Source organism: Pelobates fuscus, chromosome 10 (assembly GCF_036172605.1).
Source record: "Pelobates fuscus isolate aPelFus1 chromosome 10, aPelFus1.pri, whole genome shotgun sequence".
Classification (NCBI taxonomy): Eukaryota; Metazoa; Chordata; class Amphibia; order Anura; family Pelobatidae; genus Pelobates; species Pelobates fuscus.
The window spans coordinates 78383847-78405780 of record NC_086326.1 but is presented as its reverse complement, the minus strand read 5'-3'; the positions used below and the strand labels follow the sequence as shown (position 1 = coordinate 78405780).

The following is a 21934-nucleotide window of genomic DNA, read 5'->3' as shown; positions in this document are numbered from 1 at the left end:
AAGTCTGTGCCCTCTTTTTTTAATTTTACGAAAAGTGCAGATTTCAATAGAAATAAATATTTTTATAAATTAACATTGTCTGACAGCCAGGGGCTGTATAAACTAGTCCTGGTTTGGTTGGCTCAGTGGAGCTAAACTCAAGAGGCAGTAATTGCTCAGAGCACTTGCTTTGCAAAGACTTCTAATTGAGCTGCACTGGGAAGTCTGTGATTGGACAGCCACAGAAAGTCTGGGATCTGCAGCTATTAAAAATAGTTTTTAGATATACCCCAATAAAAACATGCATCATTAAATTCATGTGTGTTTTCATTGGGGGTATATCTATTAAACGGTGATTTTAATTTTATTTTGTGTTTGGGTAGTGTAGTTTACCCTTAAAGAAGAACGTTTTAGGAAAGATGCCTGCAGCTCTGTTTTAGTGACTAAAATGTTAGTTTATTAAACAGTGGGTTTGTCTACTGAATAGCAGTGGAGAAGATGACGCAATTAATCAGATTTCGAGAATAGAATGTTCACCTATTATAGAAATTAGTGATGTGGAAATCCAGTTCTCAATAACCAGGTGAAAGACAGATTATAAGGAGGGCAGGTTACGCTTACCTGAGCACAGTAGGGAAGCTATGGCTAATTTTTTTTTTTAAAAGAAAATTAATTTTACTCAAGTAGAGAATAAATGGCAAAATCTAAATATAAAGTGTTCTATTCAGGAAAGATGTGCCTGTAAGATAATCACAGCCTTTGCTAAGCTTCTTGCTTAGAATGTTGCTAGTACGAATAAAGAACATCCAGTCACTGTCACATCAAGATAACTAGAAGATAAAACTGCTTTTGCTTTTCACATATGTACAAGCTAGAAGTGTTTGTACTTTTCTGTTTTGAGCATAAGTGTGTAAGCAACTAAAAAAATAAATAGAAGTTAGGCGAGTCCACAAATGTCTAAAAAAGAAAAATGCAGCACCACTACGGCCTAACTCATTTAAACGTTAACAATTGCCTACAATACATATAAATACTAATCCCTTTCAAAACGTACTGCCTACCTTTCTCTGTAAATTTTTTACGTACCTACTCGATAAGCGGAGTGGAGATAGTGCAGGCCCTGTGGGCTTACGGGCTGACTGTGCTGATCATCTTCTGTAGGAAAGCTCCCCGTGACCAGCGACGCTGACTGCGTGTTTAGAGCTGTCAATGTTGTCCCCTGAATGGACGGAAATGCGGGTCCTGTGTGGACGCTCCCTACTAGAGACAGAAGAGGTAGAGACTGCAAGAAGGTCATTGCTATACCCTGCTCCTTACCTACCATGTGGACTACAAAAGAGATATGTATCCTATTTACCAGGTATATCATGACAGCATTTGCATATCAGAACTGTGTTCCTTTCAGTCACTGATGGAGAAGCCTTTATCCCAAGATTAATTCTGACGTTAAATTGTAGAATAAAGCTACAACATTTATAAATCACTGACTATAAAAACATGGTATCTAAAACGCAACATGTAGTGTGTAAACTTGGAAAACAGGAGAGTGATATAAATTTTTTTTCGATTAAATAGCTTAATAAATTTATATTATGTGATGGCATGGTTTTGCCCTATCTTACAAGATACTAATAGCCTACCTGAACAAACACAAATAGTGTGATGGGGAAAGGAGTTGATCAACAAAAACGCTCAACATACACAGAAATAAACTGTTTAGAATCAGAGGAGGAAAAAACGGTTTATCTGTTAATTAACAAATAACAGATTATTAGACAGATGGATGAATTCTGCTTTGGAATAATACAATTCTGTGCATCCATCTGGTATGTAAAAACTTTAATAGCAAAAATAAAATATTAGATACTTCTGTGTATCTACCTATATAACATACAAAATTAAATATTATATGCTCTAACATTAATTGGTTTAAATGGCAATGGATGTGGGTAAGATCATTGGGAAAACAAGGAATGTTACTGCTGCAACCAATCACTTCTCTACAGCCCCAAATTCCACTAGTCATCTAACAGTGACACCTGCTGGAATTTTCAATACATTACATTTGTCTAGTCCAATGTGGATGGGATGCTTAAGTTACTCACTTGCTACATTAGACGTCAAGGACAGTCCTGCTTCTGTATGATACGGATGCACAGCAATCTGTGTCATTGACGGGACTGGTGCTCCGGGAAAGGACACTGCCGTAGCTGCCAGAGAAGGTGTTGTAACAGTGTAGGGATACTGAGCACCAATGAATGCTGGGTGAACGCTCTGGGCAAAAAGATTAATCACGCAAGTATTCAGGATTGTGCACGTTTAGGCATATACCTAAATCAAAATATTAGACTAAAAGGCTTGAAATGAAATAATTTACTTAAAAGAGAGATGCAATCAAGGCGAGCGAAGGAAGGCAAAAAGGTGTGGAAATTTAACCTGTCCTGTTTACATCTCTCATAATGTTTCCCAAATACCATACCTGGGTGTACAGTGTTCCTGGGACTGGAAAGACAGTTGGCTGTGGGATTTGCTGGCGTGGGATCCCGATGTACTGTGGGGTGCATACAGACGGTATGTGTGTTTGCAAGGTGGTATATGGATGCAGTCCTTGTGTATGCGCATGAGCCATGGCTGTATGTTGCTGGTAAATGGTTGACCCGACAGATATTACTGGGACCACTGTTGCTGCAGTCACCGCTGCTGCTACTGTCACGGTGGAGGTATCCGTAATTATCCTGCTATCTGCAAGTCCACGGACTGCTTCCACCACAGATCGAGCTCCCCCAGTGCTGCAGCCAGTAGCTCCTTCTCTTTGTGCTGGAGTTCCACCAACCATCTGTTCATACAGCCAATACCACTGATGGGCCACTTCAAACAAAACTTCTGGGTAAACACCTCCTCCCTTGGCAGCATCCTCAACAGCCATGCAAGCTTTCTCCAACATTAAATTATCCTGAGGAGAAAACCAAACATCTCAAATCACTATGGTCCCCCTAGAGTAACCAAACTGGAACAAGATTATAGCCCATACAGATAAACATGCAACTATTCGAATACTATATAAATGTTACAATACTGCTAGATGACCGTTACCCCAGGGTGTCTTCCCTAACCTACCTGTTCTTTACATTGGACCAAAGCTCTCTGGATCTCATTGGGGTTTAAAGCATGAGCATGTGGGAGGCAGCTTAGTGCCAGTTCAGCTGCAGCCCGAACCATATTAGAATCTCTAGCTCTCGAAGCTCTATCTGCGAGAGATGCCACCTCTGGTGGGGTGAGATGTCCGTCCCAACATTCTACCAGGATGTTTAAAGCTGCACTGCCAATCTCCATGGCCTGACCTGAAACACAAAGTGGAATAATACAGGAATGTGGTTATTACTTGAAAACAATGCTCTAGTCCAGGGGGGTCCAAAAGGTATTTCTCCAGATGGTTTAAAACTTCAGCTTCCATGACGCTTTGTCATTCTAAAGGCATTCAAAGCATCATGGGAGTTGCCATTTTACAACATCTGGGGATATACCTTTTTGGCAGCTCTGCTCTAGTCAGTCAAGACACAGTAAACATACTATTTCTATTTGACCGAGGCAAAGCATGTTCAGGTGTCGGTAAATTCTGCAGGTAATGGACACAGAGTTTTAGTGCCACAGCCATTTAATATATAATTTAAATTGTGCATGCTGCTGCTATATATTTTATGCACGCTGCTATTAAATGTACTCACCCTTAAATAGTACACACTAACATTTGGTCATGTTGTTTATTATGATGGCTACAGAATCCTTTGATTGTATTATTTTCTAGAGAACTTAGTAATATTTTTGTACAGGTCAATCATCATGTTTGAGCTTGGAGCCCACAAAATCCCTGCCACTGCCAAACATTGATTTAAACTATTACATGCAGAAGAAAACAAAACATCAATTCTTTAGACAGGACACTTTAGTTTAGAAAATAAAGAGCTTTCTAATACACAAATGTTTAAAGCAACTGAAAATACAAGCGGTTACTGAAAAGGATAAGGGGGAAACAGGAAAGATGTTAGGGAGAACAGACATTATTCAGGTTAATGTAAATAAGCATATGGTTCAAAGCCTAGTCCTCTAGTACTTCTCACCAGTTATCCAGGAGACGTGGGAAGAGTATGTTCTGGACAGCCAATTAGGAGATACAAAGTTATGCAAACCCAAAGCATACAGCCCTATTTCAAAGGCACAAAGGTGCAGGTTGCGATGGGGCCCTTGATGTCCACCACTAGATGATGGGTGTGTGAAGATGGAAGTGCTGCTGTTTCCTCCTGCTTTGATGAGGACTGTCTTTGCCAGCTCGAAGTAAAAATGGGCTGCTGCTTCAGAAGGTTGGTTTGGGACATGGGGTGCATGGCTTTCCAGACGACGTCCCTTGTATCTGAGCACAGAACAACCACAAGGATTTAGCGGAAGTTTGGCTGAAAAAACAAAACAAAAAAAATGCCTAGGCTTATTTTACTTACCGACCCACTTCAACCGTCTTAGCTCTAGCTCCACCACTGGCCCTCCTGCTGCCACTGGAGGAGGAAGATCCCAACGAGTCACTGGAGGAACTGCTGATACTGTCACTATCCTGTCCTCTGCCCCATGGAGTGGCTCCCCAACCTCCACGCAAGGGCCGGCGGCTCAGAGTGGGCGAACTATCAGATGTTGTTTCTGGTGCACTGCTATCAATGCTGGCCATGCCTAAATGCACACAGAGCCCATGTTTAACATACAAAACTACAAAAATACCTTATACAGATAAGCTCAAGAATTACAAGGATGCATACAAAGTTAAGGGCAGTATATACAATAATTTAAAGTTGATGCGTCACCACCATTGATCTTGATATGCTTTGCATGATTTTTCTCGCTCATTCATTCCACTCATTTGATGACACCTGCGTGTTTGTTAATGCCTTGTGCCCTCTGTACAATTCTGTGCATACAGGGATCGCTAGACACCTCATTGTATTGGCATTGTGTCGAGGATCTTCTGTCTCTATGTCTGGCCTTGTAAAAGGAATCCTCAAGGGCAAGCAGTGTGCTTGGGAGACACACTGTTTATATGAACATTGAGAGGACATTCTTAGGTATGCCTTCTATTTAACACAAATAGCCAAATACGAATCTCAAGGCTGAAAATCTATATGAATTGTTAAGCAAACAAAAAAATAGGGAAGCAACTTTTTCCCTAGCAAAAGTATTGCTAATTTCTATGGCCATTATGACCAGATGTTAGTATAATCAAGAGCAAAATTATGAAACCTAAGTCCAAAGTCCAATTACCCGTGTGCTTCTTTTTTTGACGCACGGGTGATCCCCAGCATCTCCCATTGTACCCTCCTCGATTTCCCAAGGCCAGGCGACTTGGAACCTTCCCTTCCTGCTTATAAACATGCGCTTCCCCTGCAGGTTCTCCTGTAGATTTCTGTGAGCTGTCTAAAATCAAAAAAATTATTTCACAATGCGGTATAGTGTACACACAAAGTTCTAAACTATTTATAAATATACATCAACAAAAAATAAATAAAAAAATAAAAACATGAAGCTTATTCTTCATTTAAAATACCATAACAAGAATAAGGAGGAACCAGAACCTACCAAGGAGGAACATATATGGAATCATGAATGGTAAAATTAACCCAGATGGATATATTTACCAGATTTGCCACAGAAGATTACCTGTCTAAAAAAGGAATTAATTAGCTCATTATCATGGCGAAAACTACTCCTTTCTACTCTTTATGAGCCTGCAGATCCATGTACTTTTCTTGCAGTCTCCTTAAAGTTCCATGGTATGCCAGTATGCAATAAGTATAAATATCCTACTTCAACAATTGGAAACGGCTTAACAGACCATGGAAGACTGCTGTAGAGCACAATTGAAGAATACTGTTACAGGTAATAGTTCTGCTTAGGGATCGACCGATGATGGGTTTTGCTGATATTATCGGCCGATATTCCGGGTTTTTGTCTTTATCGGCATATAATCATGCCGATAATGAGGTGGTCCAGCGAGTGCCTAATCTGTCCTCTCTCCAAGTCTCGCGATTCACCAAGGCTCTGGCTGTGAAAGCATTCCCGACGTTTACCGTGGCAACACTTTGCATGGCAAAACCAAGCGCGTGAATCCCATGACTTTTAGAGAGCTGACGACCCGGTCCTGAAGTAGTGCGAGTCTCTAGTCTGCTCTGTAGATTGTGTGCCAGTTGGTTGGCCAATATTATCCTTCGGGTCTGTAAAAGGTAGTTTTCTTTACTCCAATAAACATACACACTCAGTCAGTGAGTGGGAGGGGGCAGAGGGAAGGGGGGGGCGGGGGGATATGGCACTATACAAATGATAATAAATCCTTGGGTAATATATTGGCCACTATACAATGATAATAAAGCCCAATGATGTCAAGGCCCTCCTCCCCCCTCACATTGACATCAAATAAGTCTTACCACTGGCTCTCAGACGCAAAGGAAGAATTACTTCCTCCTTTGTTGTCCTAAATCAGTCCAATTTGTGCATAGACGCCTCTCTCCCCGACTGGAGGCAGCCAGCACACAGCCTAAGTCACAAAACTGGGAACCAATCTAAACAGGCTGATAAATACAGTATGACTGCAATTGGCTTATTAAACAGTTCTACCCATCCTCTGTGATTAATGAACCTGTAGCAAGGGGATTAATTAAATGTCCCATAAACCTTTGCTAGGACAAGCTTTATGATCTTCAAATAATTATTTTTCCATATTTTTCTTTTTTAAATTAAAGGGAAACTCCAAGTTCTATATTATGTTCAGCCCAATGTAGTAGTTATGGTGCAAGGAGTGCCCTGGTGCTGTCCAATAATAAGATGTCAAATTGTTGGCATGATTTGACAATTTTGCTGGTACCCACATTACACCTGGCACAGTTATTCCTGTCCAGAAAGAGAAGCCAGCTGAGCTGTCTCTTTAGAACAAAAGTGGGCTGATGCCAGACCACCGTCACTGGCCGAGATTGCCAGCTTCGCACACTCAGCCAAAGAATGCTGCCCTGCATAGGCCACGCTTTGCACTAAAGAGCCATCTGTATCCTGAAGTAGACCAAATGTGAGTCACCATGCGGAACCCAGATAAGTTTTCAAACTGTAATAAACAGGTCAGCGCCAGGACACTACTGGCATCATAATCACTACAGCGGGATGTACTGGTTATTGTGCATAGAATGTACCTTTAAAATTCATGCCTATTGCGTCCCTTTAATTAGGAGAAAAAACTAAGTATTTCTCTATTTTAAACAGATGAACTCTCTAAGGTGCAGTCATAAAAGTATCAAAAAGCACAGTAATGAGAAATCTACACTGGCATACGGTCAGAAGGTTTATAAGAAGACGCAAACCACTGAAAAACCTCAGGAAGAGAACTTTAGAATTGTTACAGATTGCTAACTAAAACATAACACAAATCTGTAAAGCTATAAAGCAAAGTCTTAAGGACAGACATAACCAACATTAACCAGCTCCAGAGTGATTGAAAGAGGAAAACAGGGAGAATAAGTATGAAATGCACAGCTCAAAATCTTGCCATCTCAGCTGTGAAAGTAGCTCACTTCTCTACTGATTACATGATTGCTGGCTGCAGCATCAGGATGGAATCTGTAGATACACAAATGAAATATCTCATCTTTTCTGAACCAACCAAACGCTTCAAAATTAATTGGAAGAAACTACTCCTTGAAGCAGGGCACAAAACACTGATAAACCAACAAATCGAATCCAAGTTATCATGCATTTTGCCAAATGAAGACGAAACAGAGAGAACATAAGTACCTGTCAGAAACAGCACTTTTTTTGTTTTTTACTCTGTCCTATGACGTTTAATACCTTAAAATGTGGAGACTATGTATAGAAAGTGCTGTAATACTATTATTATTATAACTGGTATTTATATAGCGCCAGCATATTCCGTAGCGCTTTACAATATTATCAGAGGGGGAGATTTAACAATAAAATGAGACCATTACAAAAACTTACAGGAACAATAGGTTAAAGAGGGCCCTGCTCAAACGAGCTTACAGTCTTGTTTATGCTATAAAGATATACATATCTTTATATATAATATTTGCGCGAACACAGGGCTACACAATTTTTGTAACTGTCAAAACACTTATGGTCTTTAAATAAAGTTTATTTTTATTATTATATGCTACTAATGTAGGGAAGAAGTATGTTGACAATGTTCTTGGTGCCAGTTGTATTTACAGCTCTCTAGTTCCTGATGTTTGTCAATTACTGGTAAAAAGTATATGAAAACAACATCAGTTAGAACATCAGTGCCATATCCTTAGCTTATGCATAATTACATCCATAACTTGTGTTCGAAAGTGGCCACTTTAATCTGCACACACAGGAACCCAAAGTACCGAGAACCACGTATACTTTTCTTCTAGTCAAGCAAGATCACATAATATAATGCAGGCTAAGGACATTGGAGATGCTAGCTTACCCTGGCTATTCTTCTCTGGAAGGTTTTCGGTTACGTTTCCATGGACTGTACTGGACACTCCAGGTTGCTGGTGAGCTGCAGGGCTCCCTGATATAATAATAGCGGCAGTAAATTGCGAGGCATGTTTAGAAGGAGATTTTTGGTTCGCGGTGGTTGGTTTACTAGAAGAGTAAAAGGAACTCAAAGTCTGTGGTTTGTGCGTCTGACTTTCACGGTCCAACAACTTATCCAAAATCTAGACAAAAACAAGAGAAAATAATAAATATATATATATATATATATATATATATATATATATATTGATATATATATATGGTGTGTGTATTCCTGCATGCTGAAGCAATCTACAGACATTAGTTTGTTTTCCTCAGAGGAGTCATTTACATACCTTTTTTAGTTTTGACTGATCGTCTTTGTAAGTAATCATAAGAGCAAGAGCCAAATCACCTTTCTCTCTTCTTGTACCTTCACAAAGCAACGGATGCTCAGCTTCACTGACTGTCGTCTTCATTCCTAGTGATAGGAGGACAAGTACATTTAAAAAAAAAAAAAAGATAACTGGTGGAGCATCTGAAGTAATCTGTTGTTGCTTGGGTGTAATGTTTTTTTCTCTCGTTTTAAAACCCACCTTAGGTTTAAAAATTTAAAGAGCAAACCGAAAGATATAACTGGCATCTCACATGCTGTATGCAGCTCTTCAAACTCTTACTAATGACCTGCAGCCAATAGTCATTTTCTGTGACATTATTTCTCCACATTTTTCATGCAATGACTGGCACTAGCAATAGTCGCAGAGTGGCTCCAAGTTAGGGTTCCACGCTCATTATATTCTATGACTGGTGATATTTTATCCACCTAATAAAAGACTCCCCTTTAAAGAATGCTCCCCCCATCCACTAGTGTCCTCTCCCCCCATCCCCTGTCCCACAGTGTCCTCTCCCCCCATCCCCTGTCCCACAGTGTCCTCTCCCCCCATCCCCTGTCCCACAGTGTCCTCTCCCCCCATCCCCTGTCCCACAGTGTCCTCTCCCCCCATCCCCTGTCCCACAGTGTCCTCTCCCCCCATCCCCTGTCCCACAGTGTCCTCTCCCCCCATCCCCTGTCCCACAGTGTCCTCTCCCCCCATCCCCTGTCCCACAGTGTTCTCTCCCCCCATCCCCTGTCCCACAGTGTTCTCTCCCCCCATCCCCTGTCCCACAGTGTTCTCTCCCCCCATCCCCTGTCCCACAGTGTTCTCTCCCCCCATCCCCTGTCCCACAGTGTTCTCTCCCCCCATCCCCTGTCCCATAGTGTTCTCTCCCCCCCCGTCCCATAGTGTTCTCTCCCCCCCCCCGTCCCATAGTGTTCTCCCCCCCCCCCGACCCATAGTGTTCTCTCCCCCCCCGTCCCATAGTGTTCTCTCCCCCCCCGTCCCATAGTGTTCTCTCCCCCCCCGTCCCATAGTCTTCTTCTCCCCCCCCCCCCCCCGCCCATCCCCTGTCCCAAGTGCAGTATTCTTGACATGTTCATGTTATTATTACTATCTTTCATTGTGATATATAATTATCTGAATTGTTAATGCAAGCATGTCTGTTAAACTATGCACTACAAAAAAAAAAATGTTTTCACATTTTACCCGTTTTTGGCCGAAACGAGATAGGCCCATTTTCGGCCGAAGATTTCGGCTTCTGAAATTTCGGTGCATCCCTACCCTCTTGTGATCATTTTCCTCACTTCCTCCTGGACTGTATCCCTTGTGTCATCCAACTATTTGTTGTGTGTCAATTAGTTGCCATTATAAGTTTCCACTGTTTTATTGTAAAGCACTGCAGCTATGTAAAGAATAATAATAATAATAATAATAATATTAATAGACAGCGATGTAATGCAAGAGGCTTCCTGACACAGGGATACAATGAAACTATCTACAGTACTAGTCACACACCTAGCACCAATTGATACATGAATAGTGGAGATGGGATGGCAGGGGAGGAGGTCCATGTAAATTGTCTTGTTCACCGCATTCTAAATACTAAGAGTGTCACTGTATGAAGGCATATTGGTCAAAACTTTTGGAAAGACTTGTCTTTACCCGTGTGTCTCACTTCCTTAATTCCAACTCTCTCCTTGACCCTCTTCAGTCTGGCTTCCGCCCTCTCCACTCTACTGAGACCGCTCTTATCAAAGTGACTAATGACCTAATCTCTGCTAAATCCAAAGGTCACTACTCCATATTAATTCTCCTTGACCTCTCTGCTGCCTTTGACACAGTTGATCATGCTCTCCTCCTTCAAACTCTTCAATCACTCGGTCTCTGTGACTCTGTCCTCTCTTGGTTTTCCTCCTATCTCTCCCAACGCTCATTTAGTGTCTCCTTTTCCAAGGATACCTCCTCCCCTCGCCCTGTCTCGGTTGGAGTTCCCCGAGGCTCTGTCCTTGGTCCCCTTCTATTTTCTCTTTATACTGCCTCTCTTGGAAAACGTATTGCCTCTTTTGGATTCAACTACCACCTGTACGCTGATGACACTCAGATATACCTCTCCTCACCGGACCTCTCCCCGGCCGTCCTGCAACGTGTCTCTGCTTGCCTCTCTTCCATCTCTGACTGGATGTCGTCACGCTTTCTCAAACTTAACCTCTCTAAAACTGAACTCCTTGTCTTTCCTCCTCCTAATACTGATCCTCCTCTCTCACTCTCCCTTCAAGTCAGTGATATCCACATGAGTCCATCCCTACAAGCGCGCTGTCTTGGCGTCATACTTGACTCTGGTCTCACCTTTGAGTCTCACATCCAGTTTGTTGCCAAGTCCTGTAGGTTCCAACTCAAAAACATAGCCCGCATCCGCCCCTTTCTTACGCAAGATGCTACCAAGGAGCTTGTCCATGCTCTAGTAATTTCCCGCATGGATTACTGTAACCCTCTTCTGATTGGTCTCCCCAAAAGCCGTACTGCCCCGCTACAGTCCGTAATGAATGCTGCAGCTAGACTGATTTTCCTATCCAGTCGGTCCTCTCACACCTCGCCCCTCTGCCAGTCCTTACATTGGCTCCCTGTATCCTATAGGAGTCAATTCAAAGTTCTAACCAATACATTTAAAGCACTGAACAATTCCAGCCCCTCTTATATCTCTTCACTGATCCAGAGGTATGCCCCTCCTCGTACCCTCCGCTCTGCCCGCGACCACCTCCTGACCGGCCAACTCACGCTTGCAGGACCTCTCACGGGCGGCTCCTCTCCTATGGAATAACTTGCCTACTGCCATCAGACTCTCCCCTAGTCTTCAATCATTTAAGAAGGGCCTTAAATCCCATCTCTTCAGGAAAGCGTATGGCCTCCCAGAGTAATCTCTCCCTTACATACCTGTCTCTTGCTCTCCTATGGGATAGTGCTTTGCTCTCTCCTCCAGCTCTGCTTCACTCCTACTTGATATTTCCTATCCTAATGTTTCTAATACCCCACCTCCTATAGACTGTAAGCTCATTTGAGCAGGGTCCTCTTCAACCTATTATTCCTGTAAGTTTTCTTGTAATTGTCTTATTTATTGTTACATCCCCCCCTCTCAAAATATTGTAAAGCGCTACGGAATCTGTTGGCGCTATATAAATGGCAATAATAATAATAATAATAATAATAATAAAACAAAATCTGGCTTCCACACAGAAGAAATCAGACAACATTGTCCTATAGAAACATAGAAAGTGACAGCAGTTAAGAACCATTCGGCCCATCTAGTCTGCCCAATTTTCTAAATACTTTCATTAGTCCCTGGCCTTATCTTATAGCGAGGATAGCCCTATGCCTATCCCATGCATGCTTAAACTCCTTCACTGTGTTAATCTCTACCACTTCAGCTGGAAGGCTATTCCATGCATCCACTACCCTCTCAGTAAAGTAATACTTCCTGATATTATTTTTAAACCTTTGCCCCTCTAATTTAAGACTGTCCTCTTGTTGTGGTAGTTTTTCTTCTTTTTAAATATAGTCTCCTCTTTTACTATGTTGATTCCCTTTATGTATTTAAATGTTTCTATCATATACCCCCTGTCTCGTCTTTCCTCCAAGCTATACATGTTAAGATCCTTTAACCTTTCCTGGTAAGTTTTATCCTGCAATCCATGAACCAGTTTAGTAGCCCTTCTTTGAACTCTCTCTAAGGTATCAATATCCTTCTGAAGATATGGTCTCCAGTACTGTGTACAGTACTCCAAGTGAGGTCTCACCAGTGTTCTGTACAATGGCATAAGGACTTCCCTCTTTCTACTGCTAATACCGCTCCCTATACAACCAAGCATTCTGCTAGCATTTCCTGCTGTTCTATTACAATATCGGCCTACCTTTAAGTCATCTGAAATAATTACTCCTAAATCCTTGTCCACAGATGTTGAGGTTAGGACTCTTATCAAATATTCTGTACTCTGCCCTTGGGGTTTTTACATCCAAAATGCATTATCTTGCACTTATCCACATTAAATGTCAGCTGCCACAACTCTGACCATTTTTCTAGTTTACCTAAATCATTTTCCATTTGGCTTATTCCTCCTGGAACATCAACCCTCTTACATATCTTAGTATCATCAGAACAAAGACATACCTTACCATCAAGACCTTCTGCAATATCACTAATAAAATAAAAAATATTAAAGAGAATAGGTCCAAGTACAGATCCCTCAGGTACCCCACTGGTGACAAGCCCATGCTTTGAATATACTCCACTGACTACAACCCTATGTTGCCTGTCACTCAGCCACTGCCTCACCCATTCAACAATATTGTAATCCAAACTTAAAGATTGCAGTTTATTGATAAGTCTTCTATGTGCAACAGTGTCAAAAGCCTTACTGAAATCTAGGTAAGCGAGGTCTACTGCACCACCTTGATCTATTATTTTAGTTACCCAATCAAAAAAATCAATAAGATTAGTTTGGCATGATCTCCCTGAAGTAAACCCATGTTGTTCTGATCTTGAAATCCATGTGATTTTAGATGTTCAACAATCCTATCCTTTAACATGCTTTCCATTACTTTCCCCACTACTAAAGTAAGACTTACTGGCCTATAGTTTCCAGACTCCTCCCTATTACCTTTCTTGTGAATGGGCACATCATTCGCTAACTTGCAATCTTCTGGGACTACTGTTAACAATATAGTGTATTAAATTCTAAAGGCATACTACACAGACAGACACACACAAACAATGTACTATTGCGTTGTAATGTATAAATCTAAATGGATATTTTTTTTTAGGTTTATAAATTTTATGTGATATTGTTATCTGAGAGCACATAGTTTCTGGTCAGGCCATGAACGCAGAACTATAATGATACAGTAACCGTGCCCTTGGGAATCCTATCAAGTAAGAAAGACACAATGCAACCTTGGCATTAGGACGAATGACGCATCTAGTTTGTTTTAGCTTGAACAAATCCGTGATTAATGGAAGTGATTTGTGCTGTTACGGTAAATCAAAGACAAACACTTCCTGAGCATCTCAAATCATACAAATGTATAATTGGTTTCCGCATCAAGTCATTTAGAAGATAAAGCAAGGCTAGTGTTGCATTCCTAAATCCATTCATATAAATGCAGATTCACCCTGCAATAGCCACCTATATGAACTGGGACATGGGTAACCCAATGTTAACCCCTAAAGCACTTCAGCAAGCCTGAAAACTAATTGAAAGCCACTACACGTTGCAGCAAGGCTCTAAACATTGTTAAACCAGATAGCTTCTCCGCACCAGAAAAAAAGAAGAATGTTGTTAACAATCCAAGCCGGATTTAAGATGCCATTTGTATATAGACATTGCAGAGCACCAATTGGGAAGACACTCAACAGCAACAAGAATATTTTTCCCACATTTTGTGGCAACATTAGAAATTGCGTCAAATAGCTTTTTCACCTTTTTTTATATATCAATAGTAGAAATAGATGCTCGAAAGCCTTAATTTATGCATTGACTATTTTCATCCTATATCACTATAAAAAAGAATACAATATATATTCTACACATCATAGATCATAGATATATATATATATAAATATAACATGTTATGTAAAAAGCACATTTACTGAATAAATGAGTGTACTTTCATTTCCACCAGAAGGAAACAGAAAACACACCTGAAAGTCCATAGCTAAACACTGGCCTATGACTGATTATGGGAGTATTCGTTCACCAATCTCTGGTGACAATCAGGTAATGTAAACACTTTCTCTCATGTAGGCCAAGACCCAAACCAATGGTCATTTCCATACCTAACGCAGCAACAGCCGCTTCAAAACCAAGTTCTTCATCCCCTGGCATTTCATTGTTGCGGTTACGACTTGGAGGACGCGAGCCTGTGGGGGAAACCACTGCAGAAAGAAGAAGAAATTAATAGGCATTAATGGATTCACTTTGTGTGCTGCATATTAAGTCTTGTTTTTAATCTGATAAGGCAGGAGCTGGAGCTGTGATAAATTATGTATAACAAGGAAAAGGCTCTTATCACTTGGCTTTAATGTAAGACAACGGAATACAGGGTTATAACGTTGATAATAAACATAACTCTGAGGAAATCAGCAATAGGATAGGAGTACAGTTAAAAATGAGAGGTGGAAAAAAAAAAAAAAGGATTCTAAGAGATGTATGGGTGAACCACCACCCCGCTCTCCGAAAAAATAAATTACTTAATAAAGCATGAAGACAGATTATATTCTGTCCAAATACAGATGGTCTGAAAATGGCAAATTATTTCGATTTCTACAAAAAAATATTAGAATGGAAGATTACACGTAAACAAAGGGTTATATTGCAACTTTGAAAAGGGGTACCCCACCTTGGTCTCACTAGTTGGTTGATAAGAATTTTTGGTTGATAGTTGGTTGATAAGAATTTGTTTATTTAAACAACCTAAAACTGGAGGAGGATCACAAAGATTCCACTGAAATAGGTATCGAGCCATATACAAATTATACAGCCCTGCACTATGCTCACGCAATAGATTGTGGAGATGATGTCAGTAAGATGCAGTAGATTGACAAGAAGGGACTTCCAGTTTATAGTTTTATTGTGTATAGATGGCCACAAGGAGATTCATGTTTGGAAGTAATAATGTTCACAATACTACGAGACTAAAAAAAAAAGTTATTACTTCTAAAATATAGTGTGAGTCAAGTGGAGGATATGGTTTTGTGTACAGTGAGTAAGGAAAACATCAATAATACAGAGACAGAGGCCGATATAAAATTGTCTCACTGGGATGTTCTGAAGTCAGTTAAACAGTCTCACAGCAACATAATAATTGGATTTCTGCTGCACTAACCTACAGACACAACATGGGATTTTGTAAAATGTTTAACAGTAGATTACAGGGTTGGAATCTGTGACAAGTGATACATTTAACTTCTAATTAAATATAATAAACATATGGAGAAACAGCTATTTAGATACCAGTGTTGAACCTATCCCTGGTTATAGAATTTAACCCCGTACCTGTCCAATTAGTCCCATTGTACACATTCAGTTATACAATACATTTGTTCTTAATCCTTACATGAGACTTTGGAGGGCTATCTCCCAGGTTTGTGTGAAAAAGTAATTTGAAGAAGAATTTTTTTTTTTACAAAAAAACACCGCTGGGGCCTTAAGCCTTGCTCCTTTGATGCAGCTTGGCTAATGAAGAGGCAAACATTGATCTAATCTCTAGTTTTAACTACCTGCTTCTCTTCGAATTTACAGATGAGCATTCTGAACAGGGTCCGTCTTTTGTACACAAACATGGTTCAAAAATAACAATGCAAAAATGTGTCTCCTCTCTGCCTTTTACTGGTACATTTCTAGTACCAGTTAGACTACATCAAAAGTGGATTTCTTAAGATAAGTCTTATCCGCAACTTACTATAGCATTGTCAAGGCTGGACTCCGGAATAATTGCTGTTTATTTAATTCTATGCTCCTATGATTTACCATATTATTCTAATGACCAGTCAACTATTGCAGAGGCTACACCAATATTGGATTTTATTATTATTTTTTATGTTTATTTCTTATTTGTTTTTTGTATTATTTGTATTAATTTAGATTTTATTTTGTTCCTGCTGCATCTTCAAAACCAGGAAAGTGCCACTGGAGTTGGACTTATCTGAGTTTTTTGATACGCCTGATTTTACTTCATATCCTGTGAGTGCAATTTAAATAAATCTTTGCTCATCCTTTAAAATTGGTACACTATGTCCTTTGTGTCTCTCCCTCTATATTAAGGTTTAAAAAGAAGAACATTCGAATCCCAAAGACCTCTATATGTCTGCAATTTAATTCCACTCTGTGAGTGCATTTCATACTAGGGCACTTTAGGGTGTTTTAAACATTCTACACCATTTTTTGGTTTTATCCAGCTCTTTTGTAGATTGTATTTTGTATGTAACTATTGCAGAGGACCTAAAAATGTATATCGACACTTCTCAATGAAAAAAAACTATAACTATAATGTTAATAAGTGTTCTTATCTTTAACATAATTGTTTATTGCTATCCTCATATATAAAGTCAGACAATCTCATGTGGACTGCAGTTTTCAGTTGTTTTTAGCACTTTGCTATTAATTCATCGGGTGTATCCTGCTTTGTTTGCACACGATTAGCTGCTTCAATGAGGTTACCGTGTTATTCTGAATGGTGCTTGCTCAGCCAAATGTTAAACTAATTAATCTGTACATAGCTGCCCAGGTTCTTTCAGTTATGTACCCAATAAGTATAAACGAAGTAAAAATGCTTAAAACGTATAGATAAAAAAAAGAAAAAGAAGAAAATGAGATAGTGAAAAATATGACCGTGCAGATCCATAGTGTGTAGTTTCCATAAGCATTATTCACATAACATTTTTCCAAAATGCAGCATTACCTGGTGTGCAAAGGACATCAAATATAAAACTGGCCAACATGAGGGGCAAGACAGGTCTGTAATCACACAAGGTTCCATCTCGCAAATCCTTAGCACGTCCACGAATAGTGTTCATTTCATTGCTGTCCAATGGGATCTTTTTTAGCAGTGACACAATCTCAGACTCTTGGTAAGCCAGTTTTACCTACAACAGTCAAAATAAAATGGACACATCACATTTAGATTGCTATTTAATACCAATCAAAATATTGCAGACAACAAGCTTGTGCTTGATTGAACAAAGCATTCAGCTAAGAGAGCAGCAATCTGTGCAGCAAACATAAAAAAATTTGGAAATACACTAAAAATTAATCAGATTAATGTACTACCAGATCTAATTACTAAATTACAATCCCAGGTCTGAGCAACTGGAGGTCCACACATAGGCAAAAAAAGGAAAATTGTGCCTGGCATCTACAACAGAACATCATGGGGTTTTACCATACTATCAGGTTTATTTACATGCTAAGCTCTACAGAAAGACTAGCAAAGTTATTTACTAAAATAAGAATTCAAGGTCAATTGTAAATCTAAGGCCAAAGTAACTGAAATGAAAGCATAGCCAGCTTAGAGATTTTTTTTTAAATTCACATTGAATTCACTTTAGCAAGTCTGTAGGTCCCCTAGGGACATGTGACCAACCAAGGCATTTAAAAATAAATAAAATTTATTTAAAAAAAAATAAATAAAAAAAAAATAAAAAAAAATAATAAAAATCCTTGACTAGTAGCCAAACAAGCTTACGGTCATACGTGCCGGTCTCTGTACCTAATGTATAAGGACACTGTATAAATACGTGTAAACATGTTGCACAATGTTGGGCTTTTGCATAAGCCATATATGCCTATTATCTGCATGCTTATCTTGTCAAGATGAAAAAATAAAGAATTTAAAAAAAATAAATAAATAAAATTTGATTGATTAACAAGGCACAACATCTATACTAACAGGGTGCCTCTACCTTTGTCCGGCATCAGGCCGTTCGTTGTTTTTAGAGTGTGTGTCACTATGTTTTTGTTTATGGTAGTCAGTTTCTCTTGGTAATTTAAGATCTTGAAGAGTATACTCTCATGGGGAGGTAATACTTGTTAGGAGTTCGGTTAAAGGGAGTCAGGGATCCCAAAAAAGACCCTTACCACTTACCACTTTTGTCCAGTTTTACCATTAATGACAACTCTCTATACTCTACCTTTAAGCCAGAGATGTGGCGGTTAGCACACTAATACACTTCAGCATGGCTCCTTCGTATCATCCTGGAGCAAACTAAAGAGAACTGGTTTTACACAATTAATTCTAGCATATCTTTCAGGAGAGGTGGGAATTTCCTGCCCTATTTTAAATCACAGGTTTTCCTGCTTATATACTGCTAAATCAGGAGTTCTATTATAGAGCCCCTCAACTATTTTGTCTTGGTTGCTGCTGTTCAATGTACACACAGCTTTTGCAGCCCATCATTCACTGAATGTTCTGTATGTGTGCTTTTACATATAAAAGAGACTATAGTCACTAAACAATTCTAGTACAGACACTCCTCACTTACCGACCGGGTTCCGTTCCTACGACCCGGTCGGTAAGTGAAGAGTTAAGGGATTCCCTGCTCTGGTGCGTTCATCTATGTTCGGGGAAATTTCCCAGAACATAGATTTGTGGGATTCCCTGCTCTGGTGCGCTTGTCTATGTTCGGGGAAACTTCCCCTAACATAGATTAGAGGGATTCCCTGCTCTCGTGCGTTTGCCTGTGTTCGGGAAGTTTCCCCCGAACATAGACATGCGCACCAGAGCAGGAAATCCCCACGATGGCTTGCACCTATGCCTGGTCGTAAGTGTGAGTCGTCATAAAACAGGTAGGTCGCTAAATGAGGACCACCTGTATAACAAATCAGTTTTGGTGTATAGATCATGCACCTGCAGTCTCACTGCTCAACTGCAGCCCTAGTCACACCTCCCTGTGACTTACACAGCCTTCCTAAACACTTCCTGTAAAGTCAGATTGTAATGTTTACATTTCCTTTATTGCACAGTATGTTTAATTTAGAATTTATCTTCTGAACTGTTAACAGTTTGCTAGATCTTGCAGAAACCCCCTGTGTTTAAGTTCGATTTACAGAGCAGGAAATAAAAACTTCCAAAGCAAGTTAACATCTGATTGAAAATGAAACAATTTGTTCTCATGCAGGCTGTGTCATTCACAGTCAGGGCTGCATTGACAGAAACAAAATTGATTTAATTCCTAAATGGCTGAGAATTGAGCAATGAGACTTCAGGGAGATGAGGCTGAGAATTGAGGAATGAGACTTCAGGGAAATGATCTATACACCAAAACCCCTTTCACTAAAGGGACACCACAGTGTTAAAAAAAAAAATTTCAGCACCATGCAGGTATGCTGCGGCTGACTCCACCTCCTTGGCTGAGATCATCGAAATCTTAGCTAACCCAATGCTTTTCTGTAGGAACGCATTGGGAGGCTATTGCACATGCACAGCAAAACGCAGCGGCGCACCAATCAGCAACTTCTCATAGAGATGCATCGAATAAATGCATTTTTATGGGAAGCATTCAGAACCTCCATGCAGAGAGTGGAGATGCTGAAAATCTATGCTGCGCACTGATCCCCAGGAAGCACCTCTAAGTGGCCATCTGAGTAACTGTCACTAGAGTCGTCCCTAGGCAGCAATGCAAACACTGCCTTAACTTTGAAACGGCAGTGTTTACATTAAAAAGCCTATAGGGACATACTATACACACCAGAACAACTACTTTAAGCTGCAATTGTTCTGCTGATTATAGTGTCCCTTTAAGCTAAAGTTGTTTTGGAGTCCCCTTAAGAGATTGGTTTAGGTTTTTTTTTTTTTTTTTTTTTTTTTTTTTACAAAATTACTTTTATCAGGCAAATCAGGGGTACTTATCATAGTTGAAGAATCACTATTAGTAAATATTTTCTGCTAAGCACTACAGGACATGGAGCTTCTTTTTAAGGTGAAAAGGTAAAAAAGTTGTTTTAACGCACAGGTGCCCAAATTTAAATGCCAAGAAAAAAAAAAAAACTGTGTATAAAATATGTGAACATATAAGACAAATGCATGCATATGGTAAACGTTAAAAAAAGAGTATATGAGGGCTTCATAGCATTTGTATAAATTCCTGCAGTTGTGCATATATATTCAACCAATTTGTCCAACAATTGGCAGTGTCTGAATGATTTTAGCTAAAATATTTACTGTTTTGAAACGTTTTCCTTTACCTTTGAAGCTCCATTTATAGATGATTTAAATTTAGTTTCAAGATCATTTTTTAAACGGTATGCATGTAACAATTTTTGTTTCACTTCATCAAATAAATTCTTTATTAAAAATGAAATATTAATGGAGAGTGTAAAATTCAGTTAACCATTCCATACCCCGAGAATAATAACAGATAAATGCAAAATACTCCAGCTCTCTATACACTCGGTGATCAAGTGAGATTTATATCTCACAAAACAAGTAGGTATTGTACTCAAGGGTGGACGCGCAATGTCATCCAGCGACGATCATGGTCACAATAGAAATACCTGTGCCTTATTTTTAAGAAGTGTGATGTAATAATATAGAAAACTGGCATTTATACATGGCATTAATGCATAGTATTTTATTCATTGTGTAATCATTTCATAAACAGTAGTACTGTATGAATGCTCAAATTAATAGCTCTACTCTAAAACAAGGCTAAATGTGGAAAATAAATGGACGCCGGGTATATTTTGAATGGTTTGTGTTCTGTAGGATAAAGATCTTGTTTTGTTTCCATAATTTCAGCCTGCTAGCTGGAACATTATCTGCACCACGAGTAATAGCCATCTGCCAGGACAAGAACCTATAGATAATAACGTTCCTTTACACTCAGCCTACATAAAACCACACAGACCGGCAGGGAGTACACAGAAAAATGGGCCATATGCCATCCACGGTCCTACCAGTGAAAACAGTTTTAATACAATGAGCTATTACGTAAAGAGATGCTAGGTCAACAAATTAATACATCAGATTATTATATAGCACCACCAGCTGATTCTTAGGCACAGAGCACAAAATACACATTTTCATAATAGATTCCATGGTAACAATGGAGGTAATGATTATGGATAATTCTGGGGTGCAGCGTGTAAATTCAAATCAATCTGCTGGAAACATTCTAATGGTTTCCATAGTGACTACATTTCATTAATATTGCCAAATATATTCTTCTACTGGAGGGGGTTTCATTGAAATGTGGCTTTCTCAAAAAGGAAACCTGGCCTCCACTATTTAAAATGAACTTATGATCCATAAAGGAGGTGTGGATAACAAGGCCAGATTTAAAGGAGTGCTAAAATGGTAACTGTTCTTCAAACAAGCTTAACTGCCAACAGAGATTTAAATGAGTGCTGCCCAGTTCATCTAAAATACCTAATTTTCACCTGTTTGGTAGGCATTGTGGGATACTGCTCTTAGTATAATGGGAAGAAGCAGGGGTTAATGGATTAAGTTACCTTTAGAGGTAAGCAGTGCAATAATAAATCAAGATAATATAGTTATTATTCTCCTCT

At 39.6% G+C, this 21934-nt stretch overlaps 1 protein-coding gene across 3 annotated transcripts in view; it reads right to left on the bottom strand.

Annotated features, from left to right (window-relative positions):
• ZSWIM8 (zinc finger SWIM-type containing 8) overlaps positions 1-21934 on the bottom strand; it is an 84887-nt gene that overhangs the window by 6728 nt on the left and 56225 nt on the right. For 2 of the 3 annotated variants that reach the window (XM_063434708.1, XM_063434707.1), the window contains exons 14-24: positions 17331-17514; positions 14707-14805; positions 8859-8983; positions 8471-8705; positions 5281-5433; positions 4473-4695; positions 4098-4387; positions 3097-3320; positions 2459-2932; positions 2085-2253; positions 1066-1239 (exon numbers count right to left, since the gene is read on the bottom strand). In XM_063434708.1, the coding sequence (XP_063290778.1) occupies positions 1066-1239; positions 2085-2253; positions 2459-2932; positions 3097-3320; positions 4098-4387; positions 4473-4695; positions 5281-5433; positions 8471-8705; positions 8859-8983; positions 14707-14805; positions 17331-17514 (2350 nt within the window). The remainder of the gene's footprint in view (positions 1-1065; positions 1240-2084; positions 2254-2458; positions 2933-3096; positions 3321-4097; positions 4388-4472; positions 4696-5280; positions 5434-8470; positions 8706-8858; positions 8984-14706; positions 14806-17330; positions 17515-21934) is intronic. The other variant, XM_063434709.1, reaches the window with a different exon arrangement.